A 25355-nucleotide genomic window follows, 5' to 3' on the forward strand; every position below is an offset into this window, starting at 1 on the left:
CCTTCAGTAGACCACCCCTCTGCCTGGGTCAATAGATCAAATTCTGTATGAAACACCTTCCAGTACAGTAGTACTGTACCTGGCAGTCTGCATTGTGGGCAGAATTCCACCACCCATCGTGTGAGCTTCCACTTCACCCTGCACTGTTCTCCGGGAGACGTGTCAGACAGCCGGCCACATCAAGTCCACACTTGCTGTTCTCCTCCCACTCAAGCTTCACCAAGTCACCCATAAATACAGCACGCACTTCGTGGTAGCATAGCAAGTGAATAGCACTGACAAATCCTTTTTTGGCAAAGACCCGTTGAGAATCACCGCTTTAATGCAATTGGTCTTAAATAGGCTGAAATGATCAGGGTGTGATACAGTGAGGTGGAAAACAAAAATAAAATGACGAGAAAATCATTTAAACAAGTCTTTCATTTATTGGAAAGCCAACTGTCTCCTTGGTGCACCTAAAACTTCTGGAACTGCTTCTTGGCTCCAGCAGCCTTTGTGACTTTGAGGACGTTGAACCTCACAGTCTTGCTGAGCGGTCGGCATTCTCCGACAGTCACGATGTCTCCAACGGTGACATCCCTGTGGAGGAGGATAGACGTTTTAGCAATGCTGGGTTCAGTTAGTTCAATTCATAATGAATGACAGCGGATGGGTGAGTGAATGAGGCCGCATCAGTTTTGCCATAAGGCGATGTCGTCAACGCTTACAACTTGGAAGACCATCGTGAGAAAAACATCACTTGCAACCAACCATCAGTAAAAATTTGCCATAAATGAGTAATGAAAGCACTGGAGGTCAATTGTGACTAGCTATATTTACCTGAAGCATGGTGACAGATGCACAGACAGGTTCTTGTGCCTCTTCTCAAAGCGGTTGTACTTGCGGATATAATGCAGGTAGTCGCGTCTGATGACGATGGTCCTCTGCATCTTCATTTTGGTCACCACGCCTGCATGCCACACATACAAAATGTTACCCGGGAAAGGAAATGACACATTGTACTTCAGAGCAATAGTGTCACATCATCAGCTTTGCCATCTGGCATTGTCGTCAGAGCCTAGCAGACTTGGAAGACCATCGTGAGCTAAAACATCATTTAGACATCGAGTGCAATCTTTATACATTGCACGTGGGTGAGAGTTCCTGCATTTAAAACTGACCAGAGAGGATCCGGCCACGGATGGAGACATTTCCAGTGAAGGGGCATTTCTTGTCAATGTAAGTGCCTTCAATAGCCTGGGGAAAAAACAAGTACTATTAGTTTACTTTCTTTTCAATACACGTACTAATGGGACTGTTTATAGCTGCATCAGCTAAGCCAAAAAGGCACTATCGTCAGAACCCTTTAGGTTTGGAAGACCATCGTGAGAAAAAACATCACTTGCAGCTTTTTCTAGCCTTGTAGATTTTCTAACAGCTAAATGTTTACCTCTCTTGGGGTTTTGAAGCCTAGCCCGACACTTTTGTGGTAACGGGGAATCTTTTCTTTGCTCTCCTTGCCCCCATCTGCGACCAGAACACGCTTTTTGTTCTGGAAGATGGTGGGCTGTTTCTGATAAGCCCTCTCGGTCTGCAAAAAAAGGAGGGGGGACAAAATTTAAAATGAATTATCTTCGACAAAGTTAAATATCACCCGTTCTGTACTGCAATCCGCACTGCATAGCATAGCCAAGTTTTAATAAAGCTAATCATTGGTATGACAAACGCGACGTGCTAAATGCTGAAAAGAACAAAAATATCGCATTAAAAGAAGACTCGGAAACAATGTGCACAAGCAGGAGGTTACGCTAGCCACGTTAGCATTCCGGTAGCTACATTAGCGTCACACGAGGGTGTACAGCTCGACTGCATATTCGCTATCTAAACCGCAGCTCCTACATTAAAAACCACCCAGGATGGTTTACAGGAGCCACATAATAATGTTTACAACACGAAATGGAGCTAATGGGTTTGTTAACCCGTACAACTGTTGATTAAAAATCTCAGGCCGTTTTCTCGAACATACTTGTGCATCCGCCATCTTTGCCACCCGAGTTGTAAAGAGGCCGGAACATGCGCGAGACGGACGGAAGTTAGAGAGCAACCGGAAATTACGTTACCAAAAAAGTAAACTAACATATGACAGAAAAGTTCAAAGAAGTTAAATGCAAAATATTTTTGTTATTTATTTGTCCAGTGAAACTTGAAAAGAGCTATTATTTTCTTACAGGCCGTTTGTTGAAGCACAGAAAAAACTGTCATTATTTAATTCCAAATATTTTTGATGTTATTTTTGCACCATTTAAGTTTATCAAAGATACATTATTTTAGGCATAATAAAACATGTTGGGTAACAGCTGAGAAGCCGATATCCGAATTTGTGTCTTTGGTTATAGTGTTTTGTCATATAATATTATAAGGCATCCTTGAGTAAACCGAGTATAATTTGAGTATGTCATTGCCGGGCCTAGTATCCTCGTTTGCGGTGACACTAGATAACAATAATAGTCGCTGTAATAAACGTCCAATAAAACATTACTCATTACGTCTAACATTATGTCTAAACAGAGTGATTTCTCATATTTTAAATCTCATTAACCTTATTGGAATATAGTAGACACGGCTTTCTTTAGTCACTCACCTGCATGTATAGCTACTGTTTGTGAGTCAAATTTAAACGTCATTATAAAGTCAAACGTTTTTCAAATGGAAGAGAAAATGTTTGTTCCGACTACCCGTTTCCCATCGAGTTATTAATGGAGTAACACCACTGCATGCCTATCTTCCGGTATTGCAACGGTTGTTTTGTTTCTGTAGTCAACCTTAGCTTGTTTGTTTTGGGCGTGATATTACACAGATTTTGAAGTTTCTTCAAATTCAATTTAGATGTAAATGTGAGTCTTCAACAACATGCTTCTTTTTTGTCCAACCTGCGGGAATGTTTTGATCGTTGAAGAAGGGCAGAAGTGCCTGAGGTTTGCTTGTAACACATGTCCCTATATACATAACGTCACCAGAAAGGTACGTCACACACACAGTATACTACAGTTTATTAAGACTAAATTAATTCTGACACTTTTTATGGTCTGCAGGTAAATAACAGAAAGTACCCCAAGTTGAAGGAAGTGGATGATGTCCTGGGTGGAGCTGCTGCTTGGGAAAACGTGGATTCGACTGCGGGTAAGTCGCCATGAAAACAATTTGTGGAGTCATGCTGTCGAATACAGTAGATCTGACATACTGAGCCAAATGTTAACATCGTAAATATGGTAAAAACTTTTGAATCTTTTCTTTACAGAAACCTGTCCAAAGTGTGAACATCCACGGGCGTACTTCATGCAGATTCAGACACGATCTGCAGACGAACCGATGACCACTTTCTACAAATGCTGCAATGCCCAATGTGGACACAGATGGAGAGATTAACGTGTCGACTGTATTTCCTTTGTGGACATATTTTGCTTTCTGTTCATTGTACCTGTACTTGATAGTCCTCTAATATTTAAACACACAGTGCCTCCAAAATGACAATAAAGCGTCAGCAAAAACTGATGTTCAGACTTTTATTGATAAAATAGTACCTGTATACAACTGTCAAAACAAAATTAGACTTATAGTTACACATATCACAGACATTTAGAGAGCAATGCAGATTGGCATTTGCCCCCCATCACAATGGCATACAGTACTTATGTCGTAGAAACCTCAATGCTCTTACTAAGTTTTTTTTGTACAGCTTAGCAACTCAAACACACGTAAGTCACGGAGCTATGCTGTTATTTTGGCTCTGCATTTTATTGAGCGAAACAATGGGGCATGCTGTTTATGAATAATTGTTTTATTGGGAATAACTACTATATGTAACAGCCTATTTTAGTAATTATATTAATTGTAGACTTAGTATTTGTCATGCTTGTGATCAAGGTAGTATGTTAAAAAAAGGTGTGTGTGGGGGGGGGAATAGTGACTGATAATCAACATAATGTGTTCCCCAACATTCTTAATTACTGCGGCGGTGACAAAACATTCAGCCTACAGTTAGGATACAATCTACATTGAGATCAGATTAGATGCCAAACCCGTCTCCACTGGTACACAGGAACTTTGTGACTTCCCCTTTTAACAACAACAAAAAAGCCTTCACTATAATGACTGATGAAGCGACAGGCTGTATGACGTATTTGAGGGTGAGTTTGGCCTTAAAAGTGCAAATGCTGGCTTTATTAAAAGTACATCACAAACAAAGGAGCATAAACGAGAGAACATCCCACCTGTAAATCACTTTGTGCATACCGAATGAGGCCTGGAACATTAAACTCAAACAAAAACAGTCTAAAATGAGTCTAGAACGAGTAAATATATAGATGGACAAGTCAGGACGAAAGACACACATGTTCACAGTTTTCAATATAATCTTGTTAAAACTAAGAATCAAATATTCTACATAAATATGACAGAAGCAAAATTTTAAAACAAAACAATAAACCCCAGCTTGCTTCATGGTGAGATTTACAAATAAGTTCAAATAAAGTGACCAGTTTCAGTTTCCCTACTGTTTTCTTCACTTACACATGTAACATTGTCACAAAACAAGCCTTCACTTCCCGAGAAAATAAAAAGCAGCCAGACTTTTGCATGAATGTATGAGGTGGGAGATATATACAATATATTAACTGCATGTGCGAAGAGAAAGACGGTGGTGACACGGTGCAAAAGTAAGGGTGAAAAGCCTGTCACTACCAGCAGGGGGAGCTGTGAGCCAGTGTGTGTGTCCCTGCATGTCAGGGGTTAACATATACGCTTGTATGTGTAGATGTAGCCCTTACAGTAAGGGCAGGTGTGTGTCACATCCTTGAGGTCGTCGATCAGACAGGGAATTAAGCAGCAGCCCAGATCGCACCTGAAAAAATAAAAAGTTATCACCAGTCATGTAGATTTTTATCCCCGTGTGTTCTTTTTCCTGATTTTCTCACCCCACGAAGAAGCAGAAGAGGCAGAAGAGCGTGTTCATGAGGCCCACGTCGTGCGAGATGCGCGTGACGATGGCCTGCTGGCAGTGCGGACACACCGTCTGCACCGGCGACGTCTGGAACATTTCGCCCTGTAGCACGGTCACGGTGGTGGCGGCGCCCGGCGGAGCCATGACGGTGGCTGTGTGGCCCCCCATGTGGACGAAGGGGCCCGGGCCCATCTGTCCCGGTCCCGGCATCGGGTGGGGATAGTGGCCGGGAGGCGGCGGAGGGTAGGCAGCACCTTTAATGAAAACACATGAAAGCAAAAATACATGCATGACTGAAGTCAGCACTGCAATTAATCAATACACCCACATTTTTATGATTTTTTTCCCCCAAATGAATTCATTTGAACAAATATATAAACACTTCTGTAATATTTTTACCTCCCTTAATGCGTCTGGTGCTCTCTGCCGTGGCGTAAATAAAACCACGTGAGGGGGAAATAGAGTATGCATTTTAGACATTCTGATTCACCTTGGGGTGGCGGGGGCATTGGCATCGGCATAGGCATGGGCATGGGACCCTCTCCAGGAACGTGTGGTGGGAGGAACCCCGGGTGTGGGCCTTCATAAGGGGGCGGGCCATAGTCTGGAGGTAGAGGCTGTCCTTGCAGGGGCGCTGTTCTTACAGGTGCTAAAAACAAAAACATGATTTACAAAGTTTCTATTACGTGTATCGGTTAGTGAGATGAATTGTAACAGTACCTGGTTGTCCATTCTTCTCCTCAATGAGGGGGGCGCTGGGACCTCCAGGGTACGGAGGAGGAGGATCACTGGACATACTGGCCTGACGGGCTGGACGAGAGCGAGAAGTGTTGGGCGTAAAGCTCCACCGAGAACACACTTGAGACCTTCACGCTGAGACAACCTAAAGTAAAGCACACCGTCTCTTTAAGTATTAAGCCACTAACAACTAACCTGCTGAAAAAAAGACAATGGTGCAGTAAAAAGGCTGTTCTTTAGACAGTGAAATGTAAGAAGTCATAAATAACACACAAGCAAGAGACTGTCTCTCCTGTCCGACAGCTCAAATTTCAGGAGAGGGCTCAACAAGTGTCAGTGGCGTAGATGTGTTGAGTCTCTTACTTTCTGTTTGGCCGAAAACAGATTTGCTGAGTGACACGCCCCTCAAAGAAAATACTACAGCTCCGGCCTCTCTTACTCCCTGAAAATCATACTTTGTGGTGTTTCTCTGCTCTCTCAATGTTAGGAACCAAAAATCTATTTGTTGCACCTTTCAACAGAGCTGAAGTTAGCGTAGCAGGTTTGGAAAATTAGCTTTTCTTCATTTTTCTCAAGCTGATGCACCTCTGCTAATGTCTTTCGGCACCTCTCACATTGACAAATGGCGTTCTACATTACTTCTCTCAAGTAGTGTAACAACATATCCCATCTTGGATGTTCAATCACTCTGTGTCACAAATTGACAAACAGGTGGGAAATTACATTCAAAACCTCATAGGGTTTTTGGCCCATTTTACGACGCTTCCTACTAGCTAGCAAAGCAAGCTGATGTTTAATTTAAATCCTTCCTCTCAGATTATCCAGCTCAAGGCTTTACGAGCACAACCAGCCCCCAGTAACTGCTTTACGTAACGTAGACCATCGGAAACAAAGCGCCGTTGAAGAAATAAGTAAAAGAATGCGCATTTAACAATGATAATAATTATTGCATATTTGTATCGCCGTAGCAACAGCGGCTAGTGATGCTAGCTAGCTAGCTGACCCTATAGTCTCACAACCAGAGACTCTTATATTATTGTGCGCTTGTAACTAAGTGACAGAATAACAACTTAAGAACCACACGGTTGTTATTTCTTCAACACAACAGTATATACGGTATCATATAGCTTGTTTGCTAACGTTAGCCGTGAGCGTTAGCAACCCAGCTTCTCCATTCTAAACACAAACAACAACTGGGGTGGAGAATAAATTATACCGCTAGAATGACAAACCACAGCTAACAAAGTGATTTAGTGTGACTGATTAATAAACTATAAAATTATACTTATTATTTTGGCAGGTAGTACCCTGATGTCTGCGTCCGTAGTTGCGTCCGTAGGTGAAGTTAGCAGCAAGGACTCTATATGGAATAGGATTCCGTTCACTCATAGCATGTAACAGAGTGTAGTACGCCATAACGCAAAAGTCCGCCATGACACTTTGATAAAATTAATTAATGTTATTTACTGAATAAAATGAATATATGCTGTATGTACAGTGAATATATATATATACATGACTTGTCATTTATTAATCTAATCACCCAGAGAAACAAAGTAGCTATAAAGTTATAAGTTATACACTTTGTGAGTCTTTTCTACTGTCCTGTTTATTGACAACAACCAGTGTTATGAATCTACAACCTTTTTTTATCACACATACCTGTCTTTGTCTTTGGAAAACTTGAAACATGAAACAATTTGGGACTCCTATTGGCACAATTAATGGCGTAAGAGTACATGTTCATAATGCAGTGTGCGGGATTCTGCTCACCATCATGGCGGCCAAACCTGCTCAGGGCATACTATGGCATAATACGAAAATTGCAACCCTATCTATTCAGAGTCCTTGGTTAGCCGCTCCTCTGACGACATTCGCTGTCCGTTAAACGGATTTACACACCATGATGTCGTAAAAATGCTAATATAATATAGGCCAAATATGCATTTTAATATTTAAATACATGCTAGTAGAAATCATAAAAAACAAATATAAAACATCAATACCAATGCAGCGATGGGTCCACAGAGTACCGACAATGAAGCTTAGGCCATGTGATCACGATACGTAATTCCAAAAATAGACATAAAAATCAAAGGTATGGATCTAAATCGACGTTTAGTTTCAAAGTACTGTATAGTGTACATGTAAAACGGGAACTTGTGTTGTTGCAGTTTCCAACTCTGGCCGCTAGGAAGCAGCATGTTCATAACCAAAAGGTGTTCCTCACAATTTGACTGTACCACTGTAGCGTCAGTTACTATGGTGGTTGAAATATTTGTTGTCCTTGTCGACAGTAAACCACACATTGTTAATGTAATCATGGTAATGTACATTCATAAACAGTATACAGTACACTGTTAATATGTTTTACAGTATGTTTATTTTTTAATGGTTTAATAAAACCAACACTCACGCGTCCACGCCCCCGCCCGACCTCCCGCTGACTCCCTACGTACCGCTCTCTCAGAGGACTGCGCCGCTGCGCGCTTCCACAAAGCGAACGCCCCCAAATATCAGGAAGTGCCCAAAAGCACCCAATCAGACCGCGTTCCTTTGCTAGCGTTAGCATCTCCCAGGCACAACAACAGCTCGCTCAATTGCTTGTTAGCATTCGGTTGCCCAACAACAAAAATGGCCATGTCGGATTGAATTCTATGGTTTATTGTCGACTGTGCCGACATTTTAACGTGTGCTTTCCTCGGGTGCGGTTTTTAGTTGCCGGTGACGCGTCATCGGTCGTCTTGGCTGCTAGCTAAGGTATTGCTAGGCGGCGGAGGAAGAAGATGGGCTCCATCCTGAGTCGCAGAATCGCTGGGGTTGAGGATATCGACATCCAAGCTAATTCGGCATATCGTTTTCCGCCAAAATCCGGTAAGTCGTCGGTATTTTATGTCATATAGGAAGCAGAGACGCACTTTGAGATCTATCAGTTTGGGTAATTAGAGTGAACGTAGTGTACAGGCGGAATGTCAACATCTTAACTCTGGGGATTTAAAGATGTCAACATCTCGCGATATGAGACTGGACACTAACATGAGTGTCAGGTAGAGTTAACATTATGGTATAGTTTGTGGTGTATTCATGAAGATTTGGGTAATCACTGTACAAGTGTTGTGTGGATACTGCAGTTGCTACAATAATATTTGCCTCCATTGTTCTCGCAGGGAATTATTTTGCCAGTCATTTTTTCATGGGAGGAGAGAAGTTTGACACGCCGCATCCTGAGGGATACCTTTTCGGGGAGAACATGGATTTGAATTTTCTGGGAAACAGGCCTGTGCAGGTAAACTGACGTTTCGTTTTTTGTTTTTTTTTTAACAGTGAGCATTTGAGGTCAAATACAATGATTACTCGTCTCCCACTAGTTCCCTTATGTCACACCTGCACCGCACGAGCCGGTGAAAACCCTCAGAAGTCTGGTCAATATTCGGAAGGACTCATTGCGTTTGGTCAGGTAAGTAAGGACATTTTAAGGACTATTTGACTATGATGACCATCAAACCTTGTGGTCTGCAGGTATAAAGATGACTCTGACGCTCCCGTGGAGGAGGGCGGCAAACCCAAAGTCCAGTACGGGGTGGAGTTCACCTTTGATGCTGACGCTCGGGTGGCCATCACCCTCTACTGCCAGGCCTTTGAGGAGTTCTCCAATGGGATGGCTGTGTAAGATTTTTTTTAATTAAACGTCACAAGATGCTCACTGATCATTAGGTAGAAGTGCAGACTGAGGACACAGCAGCATCAAACAGTTGCAACTGTGATGTGATTCCCCAGTGGAAAGCTTCAGAGCACTAAGAGTAGAATAGATTTGGTGGGTCCTTAGCAACCACCAGTTGCCATGGATACTGCAGCGGATGATTGGACTCGAGCAAAGAAAAATGTGAAGTTGGTTGTGATGTTATTTTGTTTGAAAATGTGTGACAAAGCGACCCTCGTTCCCTCCATTTTCTACGTGAAGGTACAGCCCGAAGGATCCAACAATGGCCTCAGAGACGGTCCACTACAAGAGGGGCGTCAGCCAGCAGTTCTCGATGCCGTCTTTCAAAATAGACTTCAGCGAGTGGAAAGAGGAAGACGTGAGTATCAGCAGCCGGCCGTCCCTTAGACGTAACAGGATAACAATTCAAATATTTTACGTTGTTGTTCCTAAAAGCTGAACTTTGACCTGGACCGAGGAGTGTTTCCCATGGTGATCCAAGCGGTGGTGGACGAAGGGGATGGTAGGTTGTGAACAGAAACAATAACACACAAATGCACTTGGTCAACAGTAGTAGTAATAATCACGTGTTGTTTTGTTCAAGATTGCCTCGGACATGCTCACGTTCTTTTAGCAGCCTTTGAACGAGTACGTATGCACGCAAGTGATCCGTTTACTATGTAGAAAGTTTTTAAATGAGCTAATGTAGGTTTGTTTCGTCTTTCTACTCCTGCAGCACGTCGATGGGAGTTTCTCCGTCAAGCCACTGAAGCAAAAGCAAATTGTAAGTGGAATTCATGTTTTTTGTATGCCTTTTGGATGAGTTATTATTAGGTTGAGGTTGAATGTGGGATTATTTGCATTGTTACATTAAGTACAGTGTTTCCTACTGTTTTTGTGGTTACAAAGATTTGCGGGTGTGACGTAGTGTTCAAATTTTCATAACTGGCCATGGCGCATTTGCAAAAAGTGAGTACAACTCAAAAGCAAAACAAATATGTTTAGAACTACTAATGAAGTTTCTTCTGTTTCTATTTTGAAATGCCACAAACAAAACTGAGGCCCCTGTGAGTGCGTTTTCGATGTGGGAGGGGACCACAGTAGCACTCGCTGCTCACCGAGAAGTGTGATACGTTCACTAGATTTGTCGCAAGTCGCTTGTTTGAAAAAGAGCATCGAGAGGGGTCTGATTTAGAGCCGCAACAATTAATCGATTAATCAATGAATAATCATTCATCCATCCGTTTTCTATACTGCTTATCCTCATTAGGGTTGCGGTGGTATGCTGGAGCCTATCCCAGCTGACTTGGGGCGAGAGGCGGGATACACCCTGGACTGGTCGCCAGCCAGTCACAGGGCACATATAGACATCAATGATTAATTAATTATCCAATTAATTGGCAACTATTTTGGTATTCGAGTACTGTTTTTTTTTTTATTTAAACATGTAAATATCTGCTGATTTTAGCCTCTCAAATGTGAATATATTTTAATTCCCATAGTCATCCATGAAAGCAGACCTATTATATTTGTGTTTTAGGCAAAATAGAAGCTTCGATTTTGGAAAACGGCGATGGACATTTTTGTCTCTTTTCTGATATGTTGCAGACTAAACCACCAACTGTTTGTCTCTGGTTCATGTTGATTTGGTCCATCTAGGGCCTAAGCGATTACTCAATTAACCGAAACAAGAAACTTCAGATCAAATGACTAAGAAAAGAATGGCTAGTTGCAGCCCTGGTCTGATTACTTGCTAAATATCAAAGTCCCTAAGTTGGCAACACTGATCCCTCCTGCTCAGTCAGTTCTTATTCCCTGGTAGACCAGAAGCGTTGCAACGCGTTTACAGGCAAAGGCAAACAGTGCTAAATCTATTTGTGGCGGTCCAAATTTTTTTGTCTCGGGTCGCCATAATGTATCAGGAAAAATATATATTTTTAATAGGGGATACAATTTTTTTTATCAATTTTATGACAATATTATGTAGTAAGTCTTAACCAATTGTACTCATGCTTCTCTTATGTTTAACTCATGTTCGTACTTATTTGATGTCAAATATTTTGTGGCCCACCACAAAATAAAGTAATGTATGGGAAATAGTGAATTAGTAAAAAAAAAAAAAAAGGTATTTTTGTTGGGGAATAACATTTGTAATCATTTTTTGAAAATATTATGTAATAACTCTTAACTTAACTTTTACCTCTTAACTTTTAACTCATGTTAAACTATATGTAGTGGTTTGATGCCAAAAGTATTTGTGGCGGTCCAATTGTGCCACAAGTAAATGAATGTATGGGAAACACTGAATTAATATATTAAAAAATATATAATTCATTTCATTGCAATATTATGTAGAAACTCTTGACAGTTTGAACTCATGTTAAACTATATAGTGATTTGATGCCAAATCTCTTTGTGGCGGCATGGGAATGACAATGTATGGAAACACTGAAATGGTAAAAAAAACAAAAGGTATTTTTGATGGGGTATAACATTTTTAATAATTCATTTTATAAAAATAATTACAACCAATTTGACTCATGTTAACCTAAAAACCACAACAACAATCCAGTGCAAAAATGTGTATTTTTTTCCCCCATGTTTCTGCTGCATGAATTTCTGTCAAAGTTCATCTTATTCTTCAGGTGGACCGTGTAAGCTACCTCCTGCAGGAGATCTACGGCATCGAGAACAAGAACAACCAAGAAACTAAGGTACACACACACAAGCGAGAATGAAAATGTTTGAAACTAACTGCATCCTCTCCCTGCAGCCGTCAGATGACGAGAACAGCGACAACAGCAACGAGTGCGTTGTGTGTTTGTCGGACCTGCGGGACACTCTCATCCTGCCCTGCAGACATTTGTGCCTGTGCAACTCGTGCGCCGACACCTTGCGGTACCAAGCCAACAACTGTCCCATCTGCAGGCTGCGTGAGTGGCGTGATGGTTCATTTGAGGAGCAGATGTTGCGTGTCTAAACAGGATCCTTGTTCCTCTGACGCAGCCTTCAGGGCCTTGCTGCAGATCCGAGCTGTGAGGAAAAAGCCCGGAGCGCTCTCTCCTGTCTCCTTCAGTCCAGTTCTGGCTCAGACGATGGACCATGACGAGCATTCTGTAAGCTTCCAGAACATCTGTACTTGTATTTAGTTTAGCCAGGTACTTATTTATGTTCTCATCACAGAGCTCCGACTCGGTCCCACCCGGTTTTGAGCCCGTGTCGCTGTTGGAGGCCCTGAACGGCATGCGGTCTGTGTCCCCCGCTATTCCCTCGGCGCCCCTCTACGACGACATCAACTTCTCGGGGGGCGACGGCAGACAGCTGAGCTCCCCCGAGCATCTGAGCGACGGCGGGCTGCAGAAAGGCAAAGTCAGCAAGTCGCCTGACAGGTACATGTTTGCATTTTAAAGATGAGTTTATTCTTGTGGCTGTACTTTGCATGTTGCACTGCATCATACTGGGGACTTTTTCTTATGATTTGCAACTCCCCTGTAGCTAATGACGTAGCCAGCACAAATGAATCTCTCTCTCTCTCTCTCTCTCTCTCTCAAAACCACGCACATCATCCTTGTCAAGTTAATGCATGTATGGACTCTATACAGTCATGGAAAAAATGATCAGACCACCCTTGTTTCTTCAGTTTCTTGTTCATTTTAATGCCTGATACAACTTAAGGTACGTTTTGTTTGGACAAATGACAACAAAAATAGCTCATAAGTTCAAATGATTTGCCAGTACAATGCTTTAGCTATTCATGCAAGAACTTAAGTGATTTTGGTTATTAAGAAAACCATGCAAGTGCTAAATATCAGCTCTTAAATTAAACTCTTATGAGCTATATTTGTTATCATAATATTTATCCAAACAAATGTACCTTTAGTTGTACCAGGCATTACAATGGATCAATAAACTCAAGAAACAAGGGTGGTCTAATCATTTTTTTCCATGACTGTATGTTGTGTACGTTTTGGATAATAATACTCTCATGCCTTCTCCCAGCACCCTGAGGTCGCCGTCTTCTCCCATCCAGGAGGAGGATGAGGAGAAGTTGTCAGAGATGTCAGACGCTCAGCCGCACACGCTTCTGTCCAGCAGTCCCGCCCCCACGGACGTAAGTTGCTACTCACTCCTCCATCTTGACTTTAAACTGCCAGCACTGCAGACATGAGCGATAACAAGTCTTATTCTTCTTGCAGGCCACAGCGACCGAGGACGTTGCCGACTCGCTGTCCCCAGATGATGGTGAGTGTGTAAGCAAGTGTGTGAGTGTGTGCGTTTGAGTGACGCTTCTCTCTCGGGTGCTCCAGACGACAGGATGCACGCCGGCGCCGACATCCTCCAGGACTGTGGCAGCGAGCACAGCGGCTCGACTAAGACAGAGAGCGACCCCCCGGGCGAGCTGTCGCTGCCAGGTGAGAGATACAGCAAATAATAATATCCCATTTTCTGACTGGACACTTCATCAATCAATACAAGCGCTTTATTAGAGAATGCTGCCTTTACAAAGATAATCATGTACTTTTCACATGTAACTCTTATAATGCTTCAATTGAAATGTTTAAATAATATTTAATATGACAGTCAAATAATGGAAGCACCCATAAGAACCGCTAAAAATGCCTATTTTTCAAACACTATAATATGCCTCTCAGTTAATAAACCTGAGGTCAGGGCTGCTGTCAAACTGAAGAAGGAGTCCTATCGAGCATGGGTGGCTTGTGGGCTCCTGAAGCAGCTGACAGGTACTGGCAGGCCAGGCAGCTCTTGGGTGTGGGAGGAGTTCGGTGAGGCCACGGAGCACGACTTTCGGTCGGCCTCGAAGAGGTTCTGGCAAACCATCCGAGGCCGTTCCCGGTCCACACTGTTTAAAGCATCTTCCTGCGGACTGCGGCCTCTGCTGGATTCATAGCTGTAGCACTCCTTTCTCCTGCAGATATCATCAAACCACTTTCTCTTTAAGTTACCATTAAAAAACAAAATTATTTACAATATCAAGCAGAGAAAAGAAACCTGCAAATATGGGGGGGGGGGGGGGGGGGGGGGGGCACAAATGTCAAACTGCCGAATAGGTCCCAAGTTAGCACTGCGTTAAACAACATTGGTATTAACAGCTGTGACTGTAGCTGCATTTGAAGTATTGTGGTCAGCATCCAACAGCTTTATACAGTATACCTCTGCATGCACTTTAAAATACCGGTTGTTGGTGTGAAACTCATGAGTGTTCCACTTGGCGTACTGTTGTTTACAATGAACTCATCGTGGTGTTCATGCTGGATGAGCAGTTTGCTCCTTAGCGCTATTACAACATTGGTTCTGTTGCTGCTGTGTTGTGCGATATACTTGTTAGCAAAGAACCATCATGAAGCCTCAACTCTCAAATTGTCATCTCCACTCTGACACTGTTTTGTCCGTCTGAAAGTGTATGGCTGTGCTGGTGGATGCTTTGCACGTCCTGTAAGCGGTGAGCTCCTCTTGTTTCCTAACATTCCCTCTCCTTGCGCTCCTGGCTGTCCTCCACTCTTCTTCCCACCTCCTCCTCACCAGCCCTAGGTCCCGACTCCTGCTCTGTTGGTATGGAGGAGTAACTGCGGTATGTAGGCTTTTCTGTCCCGCTCTCGTTCGCTTTTCTCCACGTCTGAGCCCGCGGCGCTCCCGTTTTAACCTCCCTGTCTCCTCCAGGGTCGTCCGAATCGACGGAGAGCCTGAAGAGTCAGAGCACAAACTGCTCCAGCCAGCCTCTCCTGTGCCCCACTAGCAGCTTCCACAGGGAGGACGAGCACCTTCTCCCCTGACCCGGCCCCCCTCCTCTTCATCCACATCCATGCTTTCTCCTGCCTTCCCGTCCCCACTGAGGATTCCCTTTACTCCATCAGGGCTAACATGTAGGAAACCACTACTTTTACTAAACGTGGATGCTTCAGACTACTCGTCACGGCTGTGCTGTTTAAAGCACACTTACTGTGTTTAAACGTCATTAACACTACATTCAGACACATTTAACCTCATGTCTGGTTTTAGTACGCTATTCACCATTTCTAACACATCTGCAGATCTTTCAAAGCATATTCTAGTTTCCTGGCTTTTTTTGGAGGCGAGTTTTGCACTCTGACCAAATCGTTTAGAATCCATTCCAGGCTTTATGGGGAGATTGCATTATTTTACACAAAAGATGTATTAAGGCCACGCTGAAAAGATGACTACAAATATATTTTTGGAGTAAAGGAAGTCAAAAATGAGCAAGTAAAGTTGTCAGATATATATCAGAAATAATACTTTTCACTCATGACCGTGCTTGTTTTTTTATGTGACTTTCTTCTCATAAAATTAGCATTTTATTCTGTTTTGAACCCACGTTTGACATTATTCCTGCAATATACCGACTTTTTGTGTCACGAAATAACTGCTTTATCCTCGCATTTCAGTGACATTTGTCATAAAAATTGAAACATTTTGCCTCGCAGTAAACTTTTTTTTATATTTAGTTTGTTTTGCTTTATTCTTGCATTAGTCTAACTTTTTGAATGTAAAATTATTAATCCATTGTCACAATATTCACTTTTTTTTCCTGTAAAACTTTATTCTTGCAATATAGCAACACTTTTTGTATTCAGATTTTGTTTTGGTAAAATACACTAATAAGTATTTTGTAGATTAAAATGAAGACTTTGCCACAATATAACAACTTTAACAAGCTTTTGGTTGTAAAATGATGACTTCATCTTAAATGATGACTTTAGTCTCAAAATGTTTGTCATGGAATTACAACCAATTTCACAATATTCCCTTTTTAATTATGAAATTGCAACCTTATCACAATGTTGGGCAATATCCAATTTCTTCACCAGATAATTACACCTTTTATCCTCACAATATTACCATTTTTCTTTGTAAATGTTTGACTTTGTTGACTTTTTTTTAACTTCTCAGTGTGGCCTAAATACCTTCTCATAATGTTTAACACGTACTAAATCTATTCTCATACTCGTACTGGGAATCCTGCGTTACTTTTCCAGTTGTATCCTCGTATGATATGCGTGTAAATGTTATTTAGAGAAAAGAAAATGCTGATATAGACATAAGGGACGAGATGCAGTTAAAGGCGTATATTCTGTATAAATTCATAAGCGCTACAACTTGAATTCATTGCTTGAGAGCGTGCTACGAGTAAATATGCTTCAGCTGTGTGCTTATGTGAAGTGGTTGCAAAAGAAAAACGGAGCATTCTGTACATCTTTGTGCCTTCAGTTGATTAGTTTGCCTGCTTGTTGCATTGACGACATCTTTCCTGAAAAATGCCACAAACTGGATATTTGACACACAGAGCCTCTTAGGCAATATGAAACGTAAGTGTTGCGTATTAATGACATAATTACGCATTTAATCTACAGGTATAAGACCACATCCGACAACATGTGCATTTGCTTTCTTTTTTTTGGCTCCTTCTCTGTGCCATTTCAACTCGACTCCGTGCCTTTCCTGTCCTTGTTCTGACCACATATGGACCTGGTATCCAGGAAGAAAGAAAAAAAAAAAAAGTCCACACTAGCTCAATCTGTGTCCCTGTAAAGTCGCCATGCTGTCTTGAACCAAGCCTCTTGTGTGTATAGCAGCATGTGAACAATAAAAGACAAGCGTAAACAGGTTTACCTCATTTCATTAGTCAGCCAGCGTTAAACCTCTTTCAGGGGACAAAACCACCCAGACAAAGCTCCCAGCATGCGGGTCCATCAGCCCTCGTGCCCTTCACGTGCACCTCGCAGCACAGCACACACCTGTGCACGTGCACACTGTACACGCCACACACTTCAGCTAGAAGACAAGGGAAAAAAAAAAAAAGAGGAACCTTTGTAGAAATGTTTCAAATACTGTAAGATATAGTTGCTGTTTTCATTGTTTTACAATAATAAGAAGAGATTAACAATACAGTCGTCCCTCACAATATCGCGGTTCTTCAGAAATTAACTAATAAATGATCGCTGTTTCGTGGTAGACTAGTATTCTGGTCACTAGGCGGCAGTAATGACACGAGACACGACCTAACATTACATGATCGTAACGCTGCATGAAGTCATAAAGTCAGCCATGGCATGAAAGAAGTTTCCTTTCCAGCGTGGAAGTGGTACGTTTTTGGCTTCTTAAGTTTAGAAGAAATACATGCGAGGCTAACTGGTTAGCTCGCTTGTCTCGAGTCCTGCAGAGTTGTGCAATGTGGTATAAACAATGAATAGGCGTGTTATTTCATGCCCACAGGGCTCTAACAATGTTAAAAAGCGTATTTAGAAAGTCCTAAACAGCTTTACTAAGCTCTTAATTAAGAAAATATTCCATTTCTAAACACTGAATCTGATATATTAATTTATGAAACGGGCATGAAATGAAAATGCATGAAATGAATTCATGCCAGAGCGTTTATTCCAACCTTAACACGTCAACAGCAGTGTGCAGTTCTAGGCTGGTTTGCCAGACAAACTCAGAAGGATTTCCTCCAAACAAACATAACATACCTCAGACACAAGCTGCTTCACCCCAAAGACAAAATCCCGAGAAGCAAACTCAGAAATGTTATTTCTGCAGTGCAGTGCTGTGAGGAGTGCAATGACCTATACATTGGAGAGACCATGCAGCGGTGTCTTTGGGCCCAGAGTCAGCAGGCATATTCATTTCAGGACAACAATTCTGATGTGGACCACTGCTGCTTTGAAACACAAACAAGGAAGTCCATCTTCAAACACAGGAGGAGATTTGCGCCATCACCTATCGTCTGCTTACAACAATGTCCTGACGTCTCTCCTCCAAAGATTGTCTCATTCCACAGGAAGGTTTTTGCCACCATGAAGCAGGCGAACGACCTGTTGGTATGCGGGGCCTGAGCAACAGCAACCCTATTGTCACCAACCCCCCAGGGGAGAAAATTAGCAATATTTCACCCACAGGATACATCAGATAGCTTTACCATCAGGAAGCTAACCGGTTAACATTGAAGCAGAGCGTGAACAGTTACGTCCTGTGCTTCGTAATGAAGGTCGAACACGTGCAAGCGGGATTTGGACGAGACGATGTGGACTTACGGTACGTCATCTTCTTGGGAGGAGGACCACTTTTGACTGGACGCGCAGACAGGATGAGGAGGACAAACGGAGACTGATCTCCTCAGAAGGCTGGAGGATAAAGACTTGTTCACACCGTCGACCGTCACTCAGGCAACCATGACACAGCAGCTGAGCAGCTCGCCTTTCCTCAAACCTTTCTTCCTGAAGACGCCCGTCCAAGTGGTCAGCCCGCTGAGACAGAGGAGACACACGCTGCCCGCCAGCGAGTTCAGGAACCTGACGCCTCAGGACGCCATCAGTGTCTTTGAAATTGAGAGAGAAGGTATGCCTTGGTTATGTATGCACATTTATTCAAATATATGCAAACATTATATGGATGTATTCATTGTACACCTGAGTAACTACGAAAATATCAATAGAAATTGACTACAGAGGACATAGTGGTTATTTTCTTAAAAATAAATACATGAAAAACATTTTAACTAATAAAAGTACTTGAATTAACAAGTGAAAAGTCTTTCAAAAATGTCACATTTGTAATATTTATTTTGTGTTAGTTAAAAGCAAATTCATGAGATCGATAGAATATTAACACGATATGTTCGTGCCTCAGTTTGCAACGAAGCACTGTTGTCAACATGGTGAGAGTTTTTAATCAAATCATTCCAAAATTATTAAAAAAAAAAAAATCTTTAGGGAAAAAAACAAACAAGTATACATGAAAATAATAAATAATTGATCATTAATTATTAAAAATAAATAATTGTGTTTTGTTTTTTTTTAATACAAAAATTTAGATACAAAAATCACAAAATGTGGAGGTATGTGGTTTTCAGTGGACAAAGGCAAAGATGCATTTAACTCGTTTATTTTCATTTTTATTTAGTGGCCACTATTTTTTTAAATGTAGACTTGTAGCCAGAGACACAATTCAAATAAGTTGAAAATATATTATTATTATTATTATTATTATTATTAAGGAGATAACCAAAAGTAATACATAGTAAGAAAATAAAAGTAATGCAATACATTTTTTTTACAGTACTTATATACATTATATTGCATTGTTTATGTTTTTAATGAGAATTTTTACCTTTCTTTGCTGATTGGCTGAGACAAATCACATGACTCTTCTGCTTTGGGAGTTACCAAATACGTTCCAATGGCTTCCATGGACAGGACCTGTTGTTCCTCTTTAATCCCAACGTGACCTCTGCTTATGTCCTTCCCTCACCTCCTCCAGCCTTCATCTCTGTGTCCGGTGAGTGCCCTTTGACCCTGGAAGAGGTCCTGTACTTCCTGAGTCAGTGTCCTGAGCTGTCCCTGGGCTGGTTTGAGGAGGGACAGCTCGTCGCCTTCATCATTGGAACGGGCTGGGACAAAGACAGGCTTTCACAGGTCACAATGTGCTGCTTGAAGGTCAAACATGCATGCAGGCTGTGATGGACCAATCAAAACATAGCAACTTAGCGCTTATTAGTACAACATATGATAAGACCAGAGACGATGTTGTACTGTCAGGACTGAATGATTACAAAAAACAAGTCATTTCTTGGTGGTGTTGTACAAGTTTAACAAAGTAAAGCATAAAAAAGGGAGAATTTTACGGTATTTGCTAAGTTTTGTCTTTAAAAAGTTGACAATTCTGCATTTTAGGCGTAGATTGTGTGGGAAAAACCAAGATATTTAGCATTTTAGGAGTACAGGCATTTGAATTGTCTAAAAATAATATACATATTAATAATAAAACATAATGCTTCTTTGTCTGTATGTGCTCTGTGATTGGCTGGCGACCAGTCCAGGGTGTACCCCGCCTCTCGCCCGAAGTCCGCTGGGATAGGCTCCAGCATACCCGCGACCCTCATGAGGATAAGCAGCATAGAAGATGGATGGATGGGCAATCAATCATAATCATAATAAAATATGTCTTTTTGTAAATGTGTATTTATATATCATAAACAAATACAAAATAATAAGAATCAAGATTCGAATGGACCAAAACAAGGATTACGACGTCCGCATCCTGTGCTCCAAAATTGTCAGGTGAAAAAAGGACTTTAAAATGCGGAATATGAAATTGAAGGGTTTACGTGGAAATCGAGGAGGAAAAACAGTATTGCAGTGAATGCATCACGTCCAAAAATAGAAAATGTATTTTTGAAAAAGTAACATTTAGGAATTAGGTGTAAAGACATCAAACTGAAGGCTTACAAAGTTTTTAAAGCGTAGTCGTACAAGTGTGACTTGCAAACATTTGAAATATGATTGAAGAATTGCGACAAAGACATCCCAAATTCAAGGTTTCTTCCGAATAATCAAGGCCCAAATTGATGAAAATGTTCAAATTGCAAGGATTAGCATGTAAGGATTTGATGTATTGTGTAAATAATGCTAATTTTCTACAAAGTTTCTGTAGCGTAATACTTGTAGCAGTACTGTCCAGTACAAAGTCCAAACATTAAAAACTACATTTTAAAGCACTTAAAAGCCTTCACGAGTAAAGACATTGAAATGTAACATTTTCCTCGTGCTGTAGTTGAAGTGTAACGTCTACACTTAGGAAACAAGTCAATACTCCATTAAAATATAATGGAAGAGTCATAATTTAGTGTTTTTCATCTGAACAGCCTTCATCAGTTTATGCTCCAAGACTAGATAGGACAGCTCTAGTCTCGTCTAAGGAGACGGTGTAGGAGCCAAAGTAGTTCTCCTTTAAGGTGGAGGCACGCCTGGACCAAGAATAGAGCTGTCCTATCTGGTCTTGGAGCCTGAACTGATGAAGCCAGCTCGGATGAGGTACCTGAGGAGTCCAGGTGCCATGGCTTGAACACCTGACAGTCCAACCACCTGACGAATGAGAACAAAGAGTCACTTTCAAGTTGTCATGACAGCAGTTGGGAATAATCATGCTGATAAAAATGATTTGCTTTGCCCAAAGGAGGCCATGACCCTGCACGTGCCGGATACGTCCACGGTGCACATCCACGTGCTGTCGGTGCACCGCCACTGTCGCCAGCAGGGCAAAGGCTCCATCCTGCTGTGGCGCTACCTGCAGTACCTGCGCTGCATGCCCCGCCCCCGCCGGGCTCTGCTCATCTGCGAGGACTTCCTGGTGCCCTTCTACCTCAAGGCCGGCTTCAAGGAGAAAGGCCCGTCTGCCATCAGCGTTTCCAACATGCGCTTCCAAGAGATGGAGTACCTGCTTGGGGGGCAGGCGTACGCCAGGCGGAATAGCGGCTGCTAGCCCCCCCCCCAAAAAAACAATTCATCCAAAGTGGACTCACACAGCACACAGATGGGGGGGGCAGTGGACTTGGCTTACATGGACTCTAAGACCAACACAAAGCCAGGCTGCGTCCACATGCGTCCTGTCATGTTTGCCTCAAAGAAATCTAAGATGGTAAATAAAGAGAAAATTACAATAAGCCGCATACTCAACCCAGCAGGTGGCATTTTGCTTTGGGATATTTGAGTTAGCGGCCCGGTGAAGTCCTTACTTTATGCCAGGGGTGTCCAAACCTTTTCCTCCGAGGGCCACTTAATGAAAAATGAGGACGCAACGTTGCCACTTTGATAGTTTGTAAAGCAACGCATGTTGATGTGCTAAGACGTTACATATTTACATATTTCACAGCAGCTTCGTCTTATGCTCAAGTGAAGCATGAACTTCGCTCTTTGCTTCTTTTTTTTGTGGTAATATTCTGACTTTATTCCCAGAATATGATAACTTTTCCCCAAATCTCATTTTCCAAAAATGGCATTTATTTTGTTTTGGGTTTTTTTTGTTATATTATCAAGACTTAAAAAATAAATACCATTTTCCTTTAATATTTCAACTGTATCCTACTAAAAACGGCATAACTTTTCCTCATTCCTACGATTTCATCCTTGTAAAATTGGGACTCCTAATGTTTTGACTTTATTCCTGTAAAATTACTGCTGCTTTTTCAATTTTTGCCGTTTTCTTTTTTACATTTTCCAACTATTTAAACTTTCTTCTTGCACATTTTCTTCTCATAATATTTTGACCTAATTCTCATAATAATATAACTCCACCCCCCCAACATATTTTTCCAAAAATGACAACTTTATTTTGTTTGATTCTCACATTACAACTTTTTTAAAATATTTTTTTTCTTTAATATTTAAACTGTATTTTATTAGTTTAAAATTAAAAGTGCTATTTTTCCCTCACAATATTGGGATGGTCATTTTCATAAAATTACAACTTTTTCTAGTTAGATTACAACTTTTTTACTCTTAAAATTTTGATTTTATTCCTGTAAAATTACTGCTGATTTTGCCATTTTTGCTGCTTTTGTTTTTTTTTTTTTTGTTTGTTTTCTTGTTGATAAAATGTGCTGCCAATTAAAAAAAAAAAAAAAAAAAAAAAAAAAAGGAAATGGCCCCTGGGCCACACTTTGGACACCCCTGCTTTATGCATATGTTCTTTACCGGGCAGCCTACGGTCACATGACAAGTCAGCCACGCGTGGACGCAGCCTTAAAAGTTGCAATAAAAAAAAAAATAAAATAAAAAAAACCCAAACAGACCATATGAAGTATTTTTTTGTTTCTTATTTTGTTGTTTTCAGTTACACGTGTCGAGCAGACGGGCAGCTAAAACGCTACCGAGTTCAAGACGGCCATCACTTCTTGAGAAGCAATAAACACAAACAAGCAAAAGTCAAAGGAAGAAAAGGAAAAAAAGGCAACAACATTTGAGTGCTCAGCATAACGTAACAAAGTAAAAAGGAAACATGGCAGTAGTTGGTACATTTTTAGCTTTCAACAAGGCACCAAAGGTTTTGATATTGGACTGAAATTGTTTCTTCTTGGTTTTTCTCCCTGCTTTTCTGCTTGAGGTTGCCTGGATGACTTCTATGGAAGAGGAGAAGAGCCAAGTGTGGGAAATACACCCACTTCAAATTAAAAAACGCCAGTCAAGTTCTGAGCTCCACGGTGCGGACATTTTGTGGGGAAAATGTGGGGAAACCCCCCCCCCCCCCCCCACAGTACACCATTCAAATCAATGAGAAGAGTAAAAGTTCACATATAAAACCAATGATGTGTTTTATAGTGCTTGCAGTGTCGCAGTGCAAAAAAAAAAAACGGCTTTATGAGTAAAGGGAGGTTTCTTAGCGGTCTAACAAAAGTACAAACTCCAAAGCTGATGAAAAAAGTGGAAATTCTTAAGTGAAAATCTATTTAAAGAGTGTCAATGAAGTAGGAATTCTGACAAATCCGAATTTGAAGTGAAAATGGATGAAAAACGTATGATTTTGGATGATTAAAATGAAAGAATTCTGTGTTTTGGGTAAGAATCAACAGCTCAAAAGCGCGGTTGTAGACGTACTATGTCCAAACATAAGAAAAACTATTTAAAAAAAGCTACATTTGTGTCGTTTAAATTTGAATTAGGACTTTTTTGTTGTTGTTTTAAAGCTCTAGTCAAAGGATAAGGTGAACAATAACGGGAAAAAGTTAGAATTCCACCAGGAGGATCTAATTTACAGTCAGAACTGAGTGTTTTCATTTGGACCTTGTTTTTTAAAGCGCTGTAGTAGAACTAGAATGTTCAAAACTATGAAAAGAAGTGTCGTGAGTCTTGGTTGTCGAGAGGAACTGTGGCTTAGCAGTAGAAGTATAATGCCCAAAAATGTGAAAAAACACTTCAAAAGTTATTCTTACGTGTTATAAATACAAAATATGAGTACATAAATATCCACTTTGAGGGTTATTAGCGGTCTAGTAGACAAACATGGCCCCAAAGTGACGACACAAGCGGGACTTGAGGTTTTAAATGAATTCATGAAAAAGAAATTGCTGCCGTCCAATTAGTATAAGTGATCGAATGCTCTCAATTTTGGGAAACAAGTGAGAAAATGCACTTTAAAAAGTCTGAATTTTGTTTCCAGTAGAAACCAAGAGAGGAAAATCCCAGAAAAAATAGGAATCCAACAAAGCTGTGCAAAATGCTGTGTGAAATTGGGATTTTCAATTTGAATTCTATGGGGGGGGAAAAAACGGCCTAGAACTTGAAAACTTGGACTTAAATAATGTGCTACCCCCCCCCGGCCCGGTACATTTTCCCACATGTGGCTCTGATCCCCCTCCGATTAAAAGAACGACAAGAAAACGAGTGAAAACGAGTGAAAATGAGTGAAAAGTTCTTATGTTTTTGTGTGTACCAGCGCCGCCCTCACAGCTCCAAACACCTTGAAGGTGATCGGGAGCTTTGGATAGATCACAGCCGTGGCTGAAGAAACAAGGGCCTGACGGGGGGGGGGTGTCGTGTACTTACGAGTAGAAAATGGCAAAGCTTCATGTCCTGTCCTGACCCCAATGTTCCACCGGCCTCAGTGGAGGTGCGCGTTCAGGTCGTACTTCTCGCAGAACTTGTCCGTGAAGGGGATGCAGGTGAGCAACTCGCACCACTCGCACTTGATGGGGTAGACGTAGAAGAGCACGACCAGGCCCGAGAAGAGGCCCACAAACACCAGCAGGAAGACCATGATCTGGCAGCGCTTGCGGTACAGGTCCATGCGGCCGAAGCTGATGTACGGCAGGAAGGCGAAGGACAGGAAGAAGCCCGACACGAAGCCGCTGATGTGGGCGAAGTTGTCGATCCACGGCAGCAGGCCGAAGGCGAAGAGGAAGAGCACCACGCACAGCAGCTTGGTGAAGGCCCGCCAAGGCTGAGCCAGGATCTGCCAGCTCTGGAACAGCTCCACGAACAGGCAGGCCAAGATCCCGAACTGGGAGCCCGCCGGTCCCACCTACAACACACGGGGGGGTCGTATCGGTCATGTGGTCATGTGAACAATACTGCACCTCCGCCAAGGACGCTCGTTTTTCCATACGTTCCAAATGTGATGTATTTTAAATAA

The 25355-nt window shown here is 41.7% G+C and overlaps 6 protein-coding genes and 3 non-coding genes across 13 annotated transcripts in view; 3 read left to right on the forward strand and 6 right to left on the reverse strand.

The window, feature by feature from the left end:
- Positions 1-402: 402 nt before the first annotated feature.
- On the reverse strand, positions 403-2053 carry rps11 (ribosomal protein S11). The gene is made up of 5 exons (XM_054759532.1): positions 2006-2053; positions 1430-1570; positions 1161-1236; positions 820-949; positions 403-579 (listed from the first exon to the last, which is right to left on the reverse strand). The coding sequence occupies exons 1-5, from the start codon at positions 2018-2020 to the stop codon at positions 456-458; spliced, it is 486 nt and encodes a 161-aa protein (XP_054615507.1). The 5' UTR covers positions 2021-2053; the 3' UTR covers positions 403-455.
- LOC129171804 (small nucleolar RNA SNORD35) lies at positions 663-744 on the reverse strand. The gene has a single exon (XR_008566836.1). It is a non-coding gene; the product is annotated as a small nucleolar RNA SNORD35 (small nucleolar RNA).
- LOC129171803 (small nucleolar RNA SNORD35) lies at positions 1018-1101 on the reverse strand. Its single transcript, XR_008566835.1, has one exon. It is a non-coding gene; the product is annotated as a small nucleolar RNA SNORD35 (small nucleolar RNA).
- LOC129171802 (small nucleolar RNA SNORD35) lies at positions 1301-1386 on the reverse strand. Its single transcript, XR_008566834.1, has one exon. It is a non-coding gene; the product is annotated as a small nucleolar RNA SNORD35 (small nucleolar RNA).
- Positions 2054-2746: 693 nt separating the features above from the next.
- polr3k (polymerase (RNA) III (DNA directed) polypeptide K) lies at positions 2747-3530 on the forward strand. The gene is made up of 3 exons (XM_054759369.1): positions 2747-3000; positions 3072-3159; positions 3278-3530. The coding sequence occupies exons 1-3, from the start codon at positions 2890-2892 to the stop codon at positions 3403-3405; spliced, it is 327 nt and encodes a 108-aa protein (XP_054615344.1). The 5' UTR covers positions 2747-2889; the 3' UTR covers positions 3406-3530.
- Positions 3529-7146, reverse strand: cdip1 (cell death-inducing p53 target 1). 3 transcript variants are annotated; one of them, XM_054759366.1, is made up of 5 exons: positions 7002-7146; positions 5699-5861; positions 5469-5627; positions 4953-5232; positions 3529-4879 (listed from the first exon to the last, which is right to left on the reverse strand). In XM_054759366.1, the coding sequence occupies exons 2-5, from the start codon at positions 5772-5774 to the stop codon at positions 4768-4770; spliced, it is 627 nt and encodes a 208-aa protein (XP_054615341.1). In that variant the 5' UTR covers positions 5775-5861; positions 7002-7146; the 3' UTR covers positions 3529-4767. The 3 variants fall into 3 exon arrangements, with proteins under 3 accessions (XP_054615341.1, XP_054615342.1, XP_054615343.1); XM_054759367.1 differs by having other exon boundaries at positions 7024-7142; XM_054759368.1 differs by having other exon boundaries at positions 7006-7068.
- Positions 7147-8239: 1093 nt separating this feature from the next.
- Positions 8240-16954, forward strand: mgrn1b (mahogunin, ring finger 1b). Of its 2 annotated transcripts, XM_054758462.1 has the most exons (17): positions 8241-8590; positions 8884-9002; positions 9085-9173; positions 9236-9382; positions 9678-9795; positions 9873-9939; positions 10021-10064; positions 10153-10200; positions 12062-12130; positions 12190-12349; positions 12423-12532; positions 12600-12805; positions 13416-13527; positions 13613-13658; positions 13724-13828; positions 14961-15006; positions 15096-16954. In XM_054758462.1, exons 1-16 carry the CDS (start codon positions 8503-8505, stop codon positions 14999-15001), a joined length of 1569 nt encoding a protein of 522 aa, XP_054614437.1. In that variant the 5' UTR covers positions 8241-8502; the 3' UTR covers positions 15002-15006; positions 15096-16954. The 2 variants fall into 2 exon arrangements, with proteins under 2 accessions (XP_054614436.1, XP_054614437.1); XM_054758461.1 differs by lacking the exon at positions 14961-15006 and having other exon boundaries at positions 8240-8590.
- Positions 13410-25355, reverse strand: part of rhbdf1a (rhomboid 5 homolog 1a (Drosophila)) — a 55430-nt gene continuing 43484 nt past the window's right edge. For both annotated transcript variants that reach the window (XM_054758456.1, XM_054758454.1), the window contains 3 exons: positions 19560-25244; positions 17064-18768; positions 13410-14343 (listed from right to left, as the gene is read on the reverse strand). In XM_054758456.1, coding sequence (XP_054614431.1) covers positions 24825-25244 — 420 coding nt within the window. In that variant the 3' untranslated portion in view covers positions 13410-14343; positions 17064-18768; positions 19560-24824. The remainder of the gene's footprint in view (positions 14344-17063; positions 18769-19559; positions 25245-25355) is intronic.
- aanat2 (arylalkylamine N-acetyltransferase 2) lies at positions 17106-23389 on the forward strand. The gene is made up of 3 exons (XM_054758463.1): positions 17106-18788; positions 19710-19864; positions 21405-23389. Exons 1-3 carry the CDS (start codon positions 18623-18625, stop codon positions 21708-21710), a joined length of 627 nt encoding a protein of 208 aa, XP_054614438.1. The 5' UTR covers positions 17106-18622; the 3' UTR covers positions 21711-23389.

Source organism: Dunckerocampus dactyliophorus, chromosome 18 (genome assembly GCF_027744805.1).
Source record: "Dunckerocampus dactyliophorus isolate RoL2022-P2 chromosome 18, RoL_Ddac_1.1, whole genome shotgun sequence".
Classification (NCBI taxonomy): domain Eukaryota; kingdom Metazoa; phylum Chordata; class Actinopteri; order Syngnathiformes; family Syngnathidae; genus Dunckerocampus; species Dunckerocampus dactyliophorus.

Bases quoted from the DNA above. Each gene is read 5' to 3' on its own strand.
- rps11 (XM_054759532.1), bottom strand. The intron at 1,237-1,429 runs GTAAACATTTAG...TTTTTTCCCCAG, and splicing joins GCTTCAAAACCCCAAGAGAG to GCTATTGAAGGCACTTACAT. The intron at 580-819 runs GTAAATATAGCT...CCTCCTCCACAG, and splicing joins CATCTGTCACCATGCTTCAG to GGATGTCACCGTTGGAGACA.
- polr3k (XM_054759369.1), top strand. From the start codon at position 2,890: ATGCTTCTTTTTTGTCCAACCTGCGGGAATGTTTTGATCGTTGAAGAA. The intron at 3,001-3,071 runs GTACGTCACACA...TATGGTCTGCAG, and splicing joins TACATAACGTCACCAGAAAG to GTAAATAACAGAAAGTACCC. The intron at 3,160-3,277 runs GTAAGTCGCCAT...TTTTCTTTACAG, and splicing joins AAACGTGGATTCGACTGCGG to AAACCTGTCCAAAGTGTGAA.
- cdip1 (XM_054759366.1), bottom strand. From the start codon at position 5,774: ATGTCCAGTGATCCTCCTCCTCCGTACCCTGGAGGTCCCAGCGCCCCC. The intron at 5,233-5,468 runs GTGAATCAGAAT...TTTTCATTAAAG, and splicing joins AATGCCCCCGCCACCCCAAG to GTGCTGCCTACCCTCCGCCG. The intron at 4,880-4,952 runs GTGAGAAAATCA...TTATTTTTTCAG, and splicing joins CTCTTCTGCTTCTTCGTGGG to GTGCGATCTGGGCTGCTGCT.
- mgrn1b (XM_054758461.1), top strand. From the start codon at position 8,503: ATGGGCTCCATCCTGAGTCGCAGAATCGCTGGGGTTGAGGATATCGAC. The intron at 12,350-12,422 runs GTGAGTGGCGTG...CCTCTGACGCAG, and splicing joins CTGTCCCATCTGCAGGCTGC to CCTTCAGGGCCTTGCTGCAG. The intron at 13,829-15,095 runs GTGAGAGATACA...TGTCTCCTCCAG, and splicing joins GGGCGAGCTGTCGCTGCCAG to GGTCGTCCGAATCGACGGAG.
- aanat2 (XM_054758463.1), top strand. From the start codon at position 18,623: ATGACACAGCAGCTGAGCAGCTCGCCTTTCCTCAAACCTTTCTTCCTG. The intron at 18,789-19,709 runs GTATGCCTTGGT...CACCTCCTCCAG, and splicing joins CTTTGAAATTGAGAGAGAAG to CCTTCATCTCTGTGTCCGGT. The intron at 19,865-21,404 runs GTCACAATGTGC...CTTTGCCCAAAG, and splicing joins ACAAAGACAGGCTTTCACAG to GAGGCCATGACCCTGCACGT.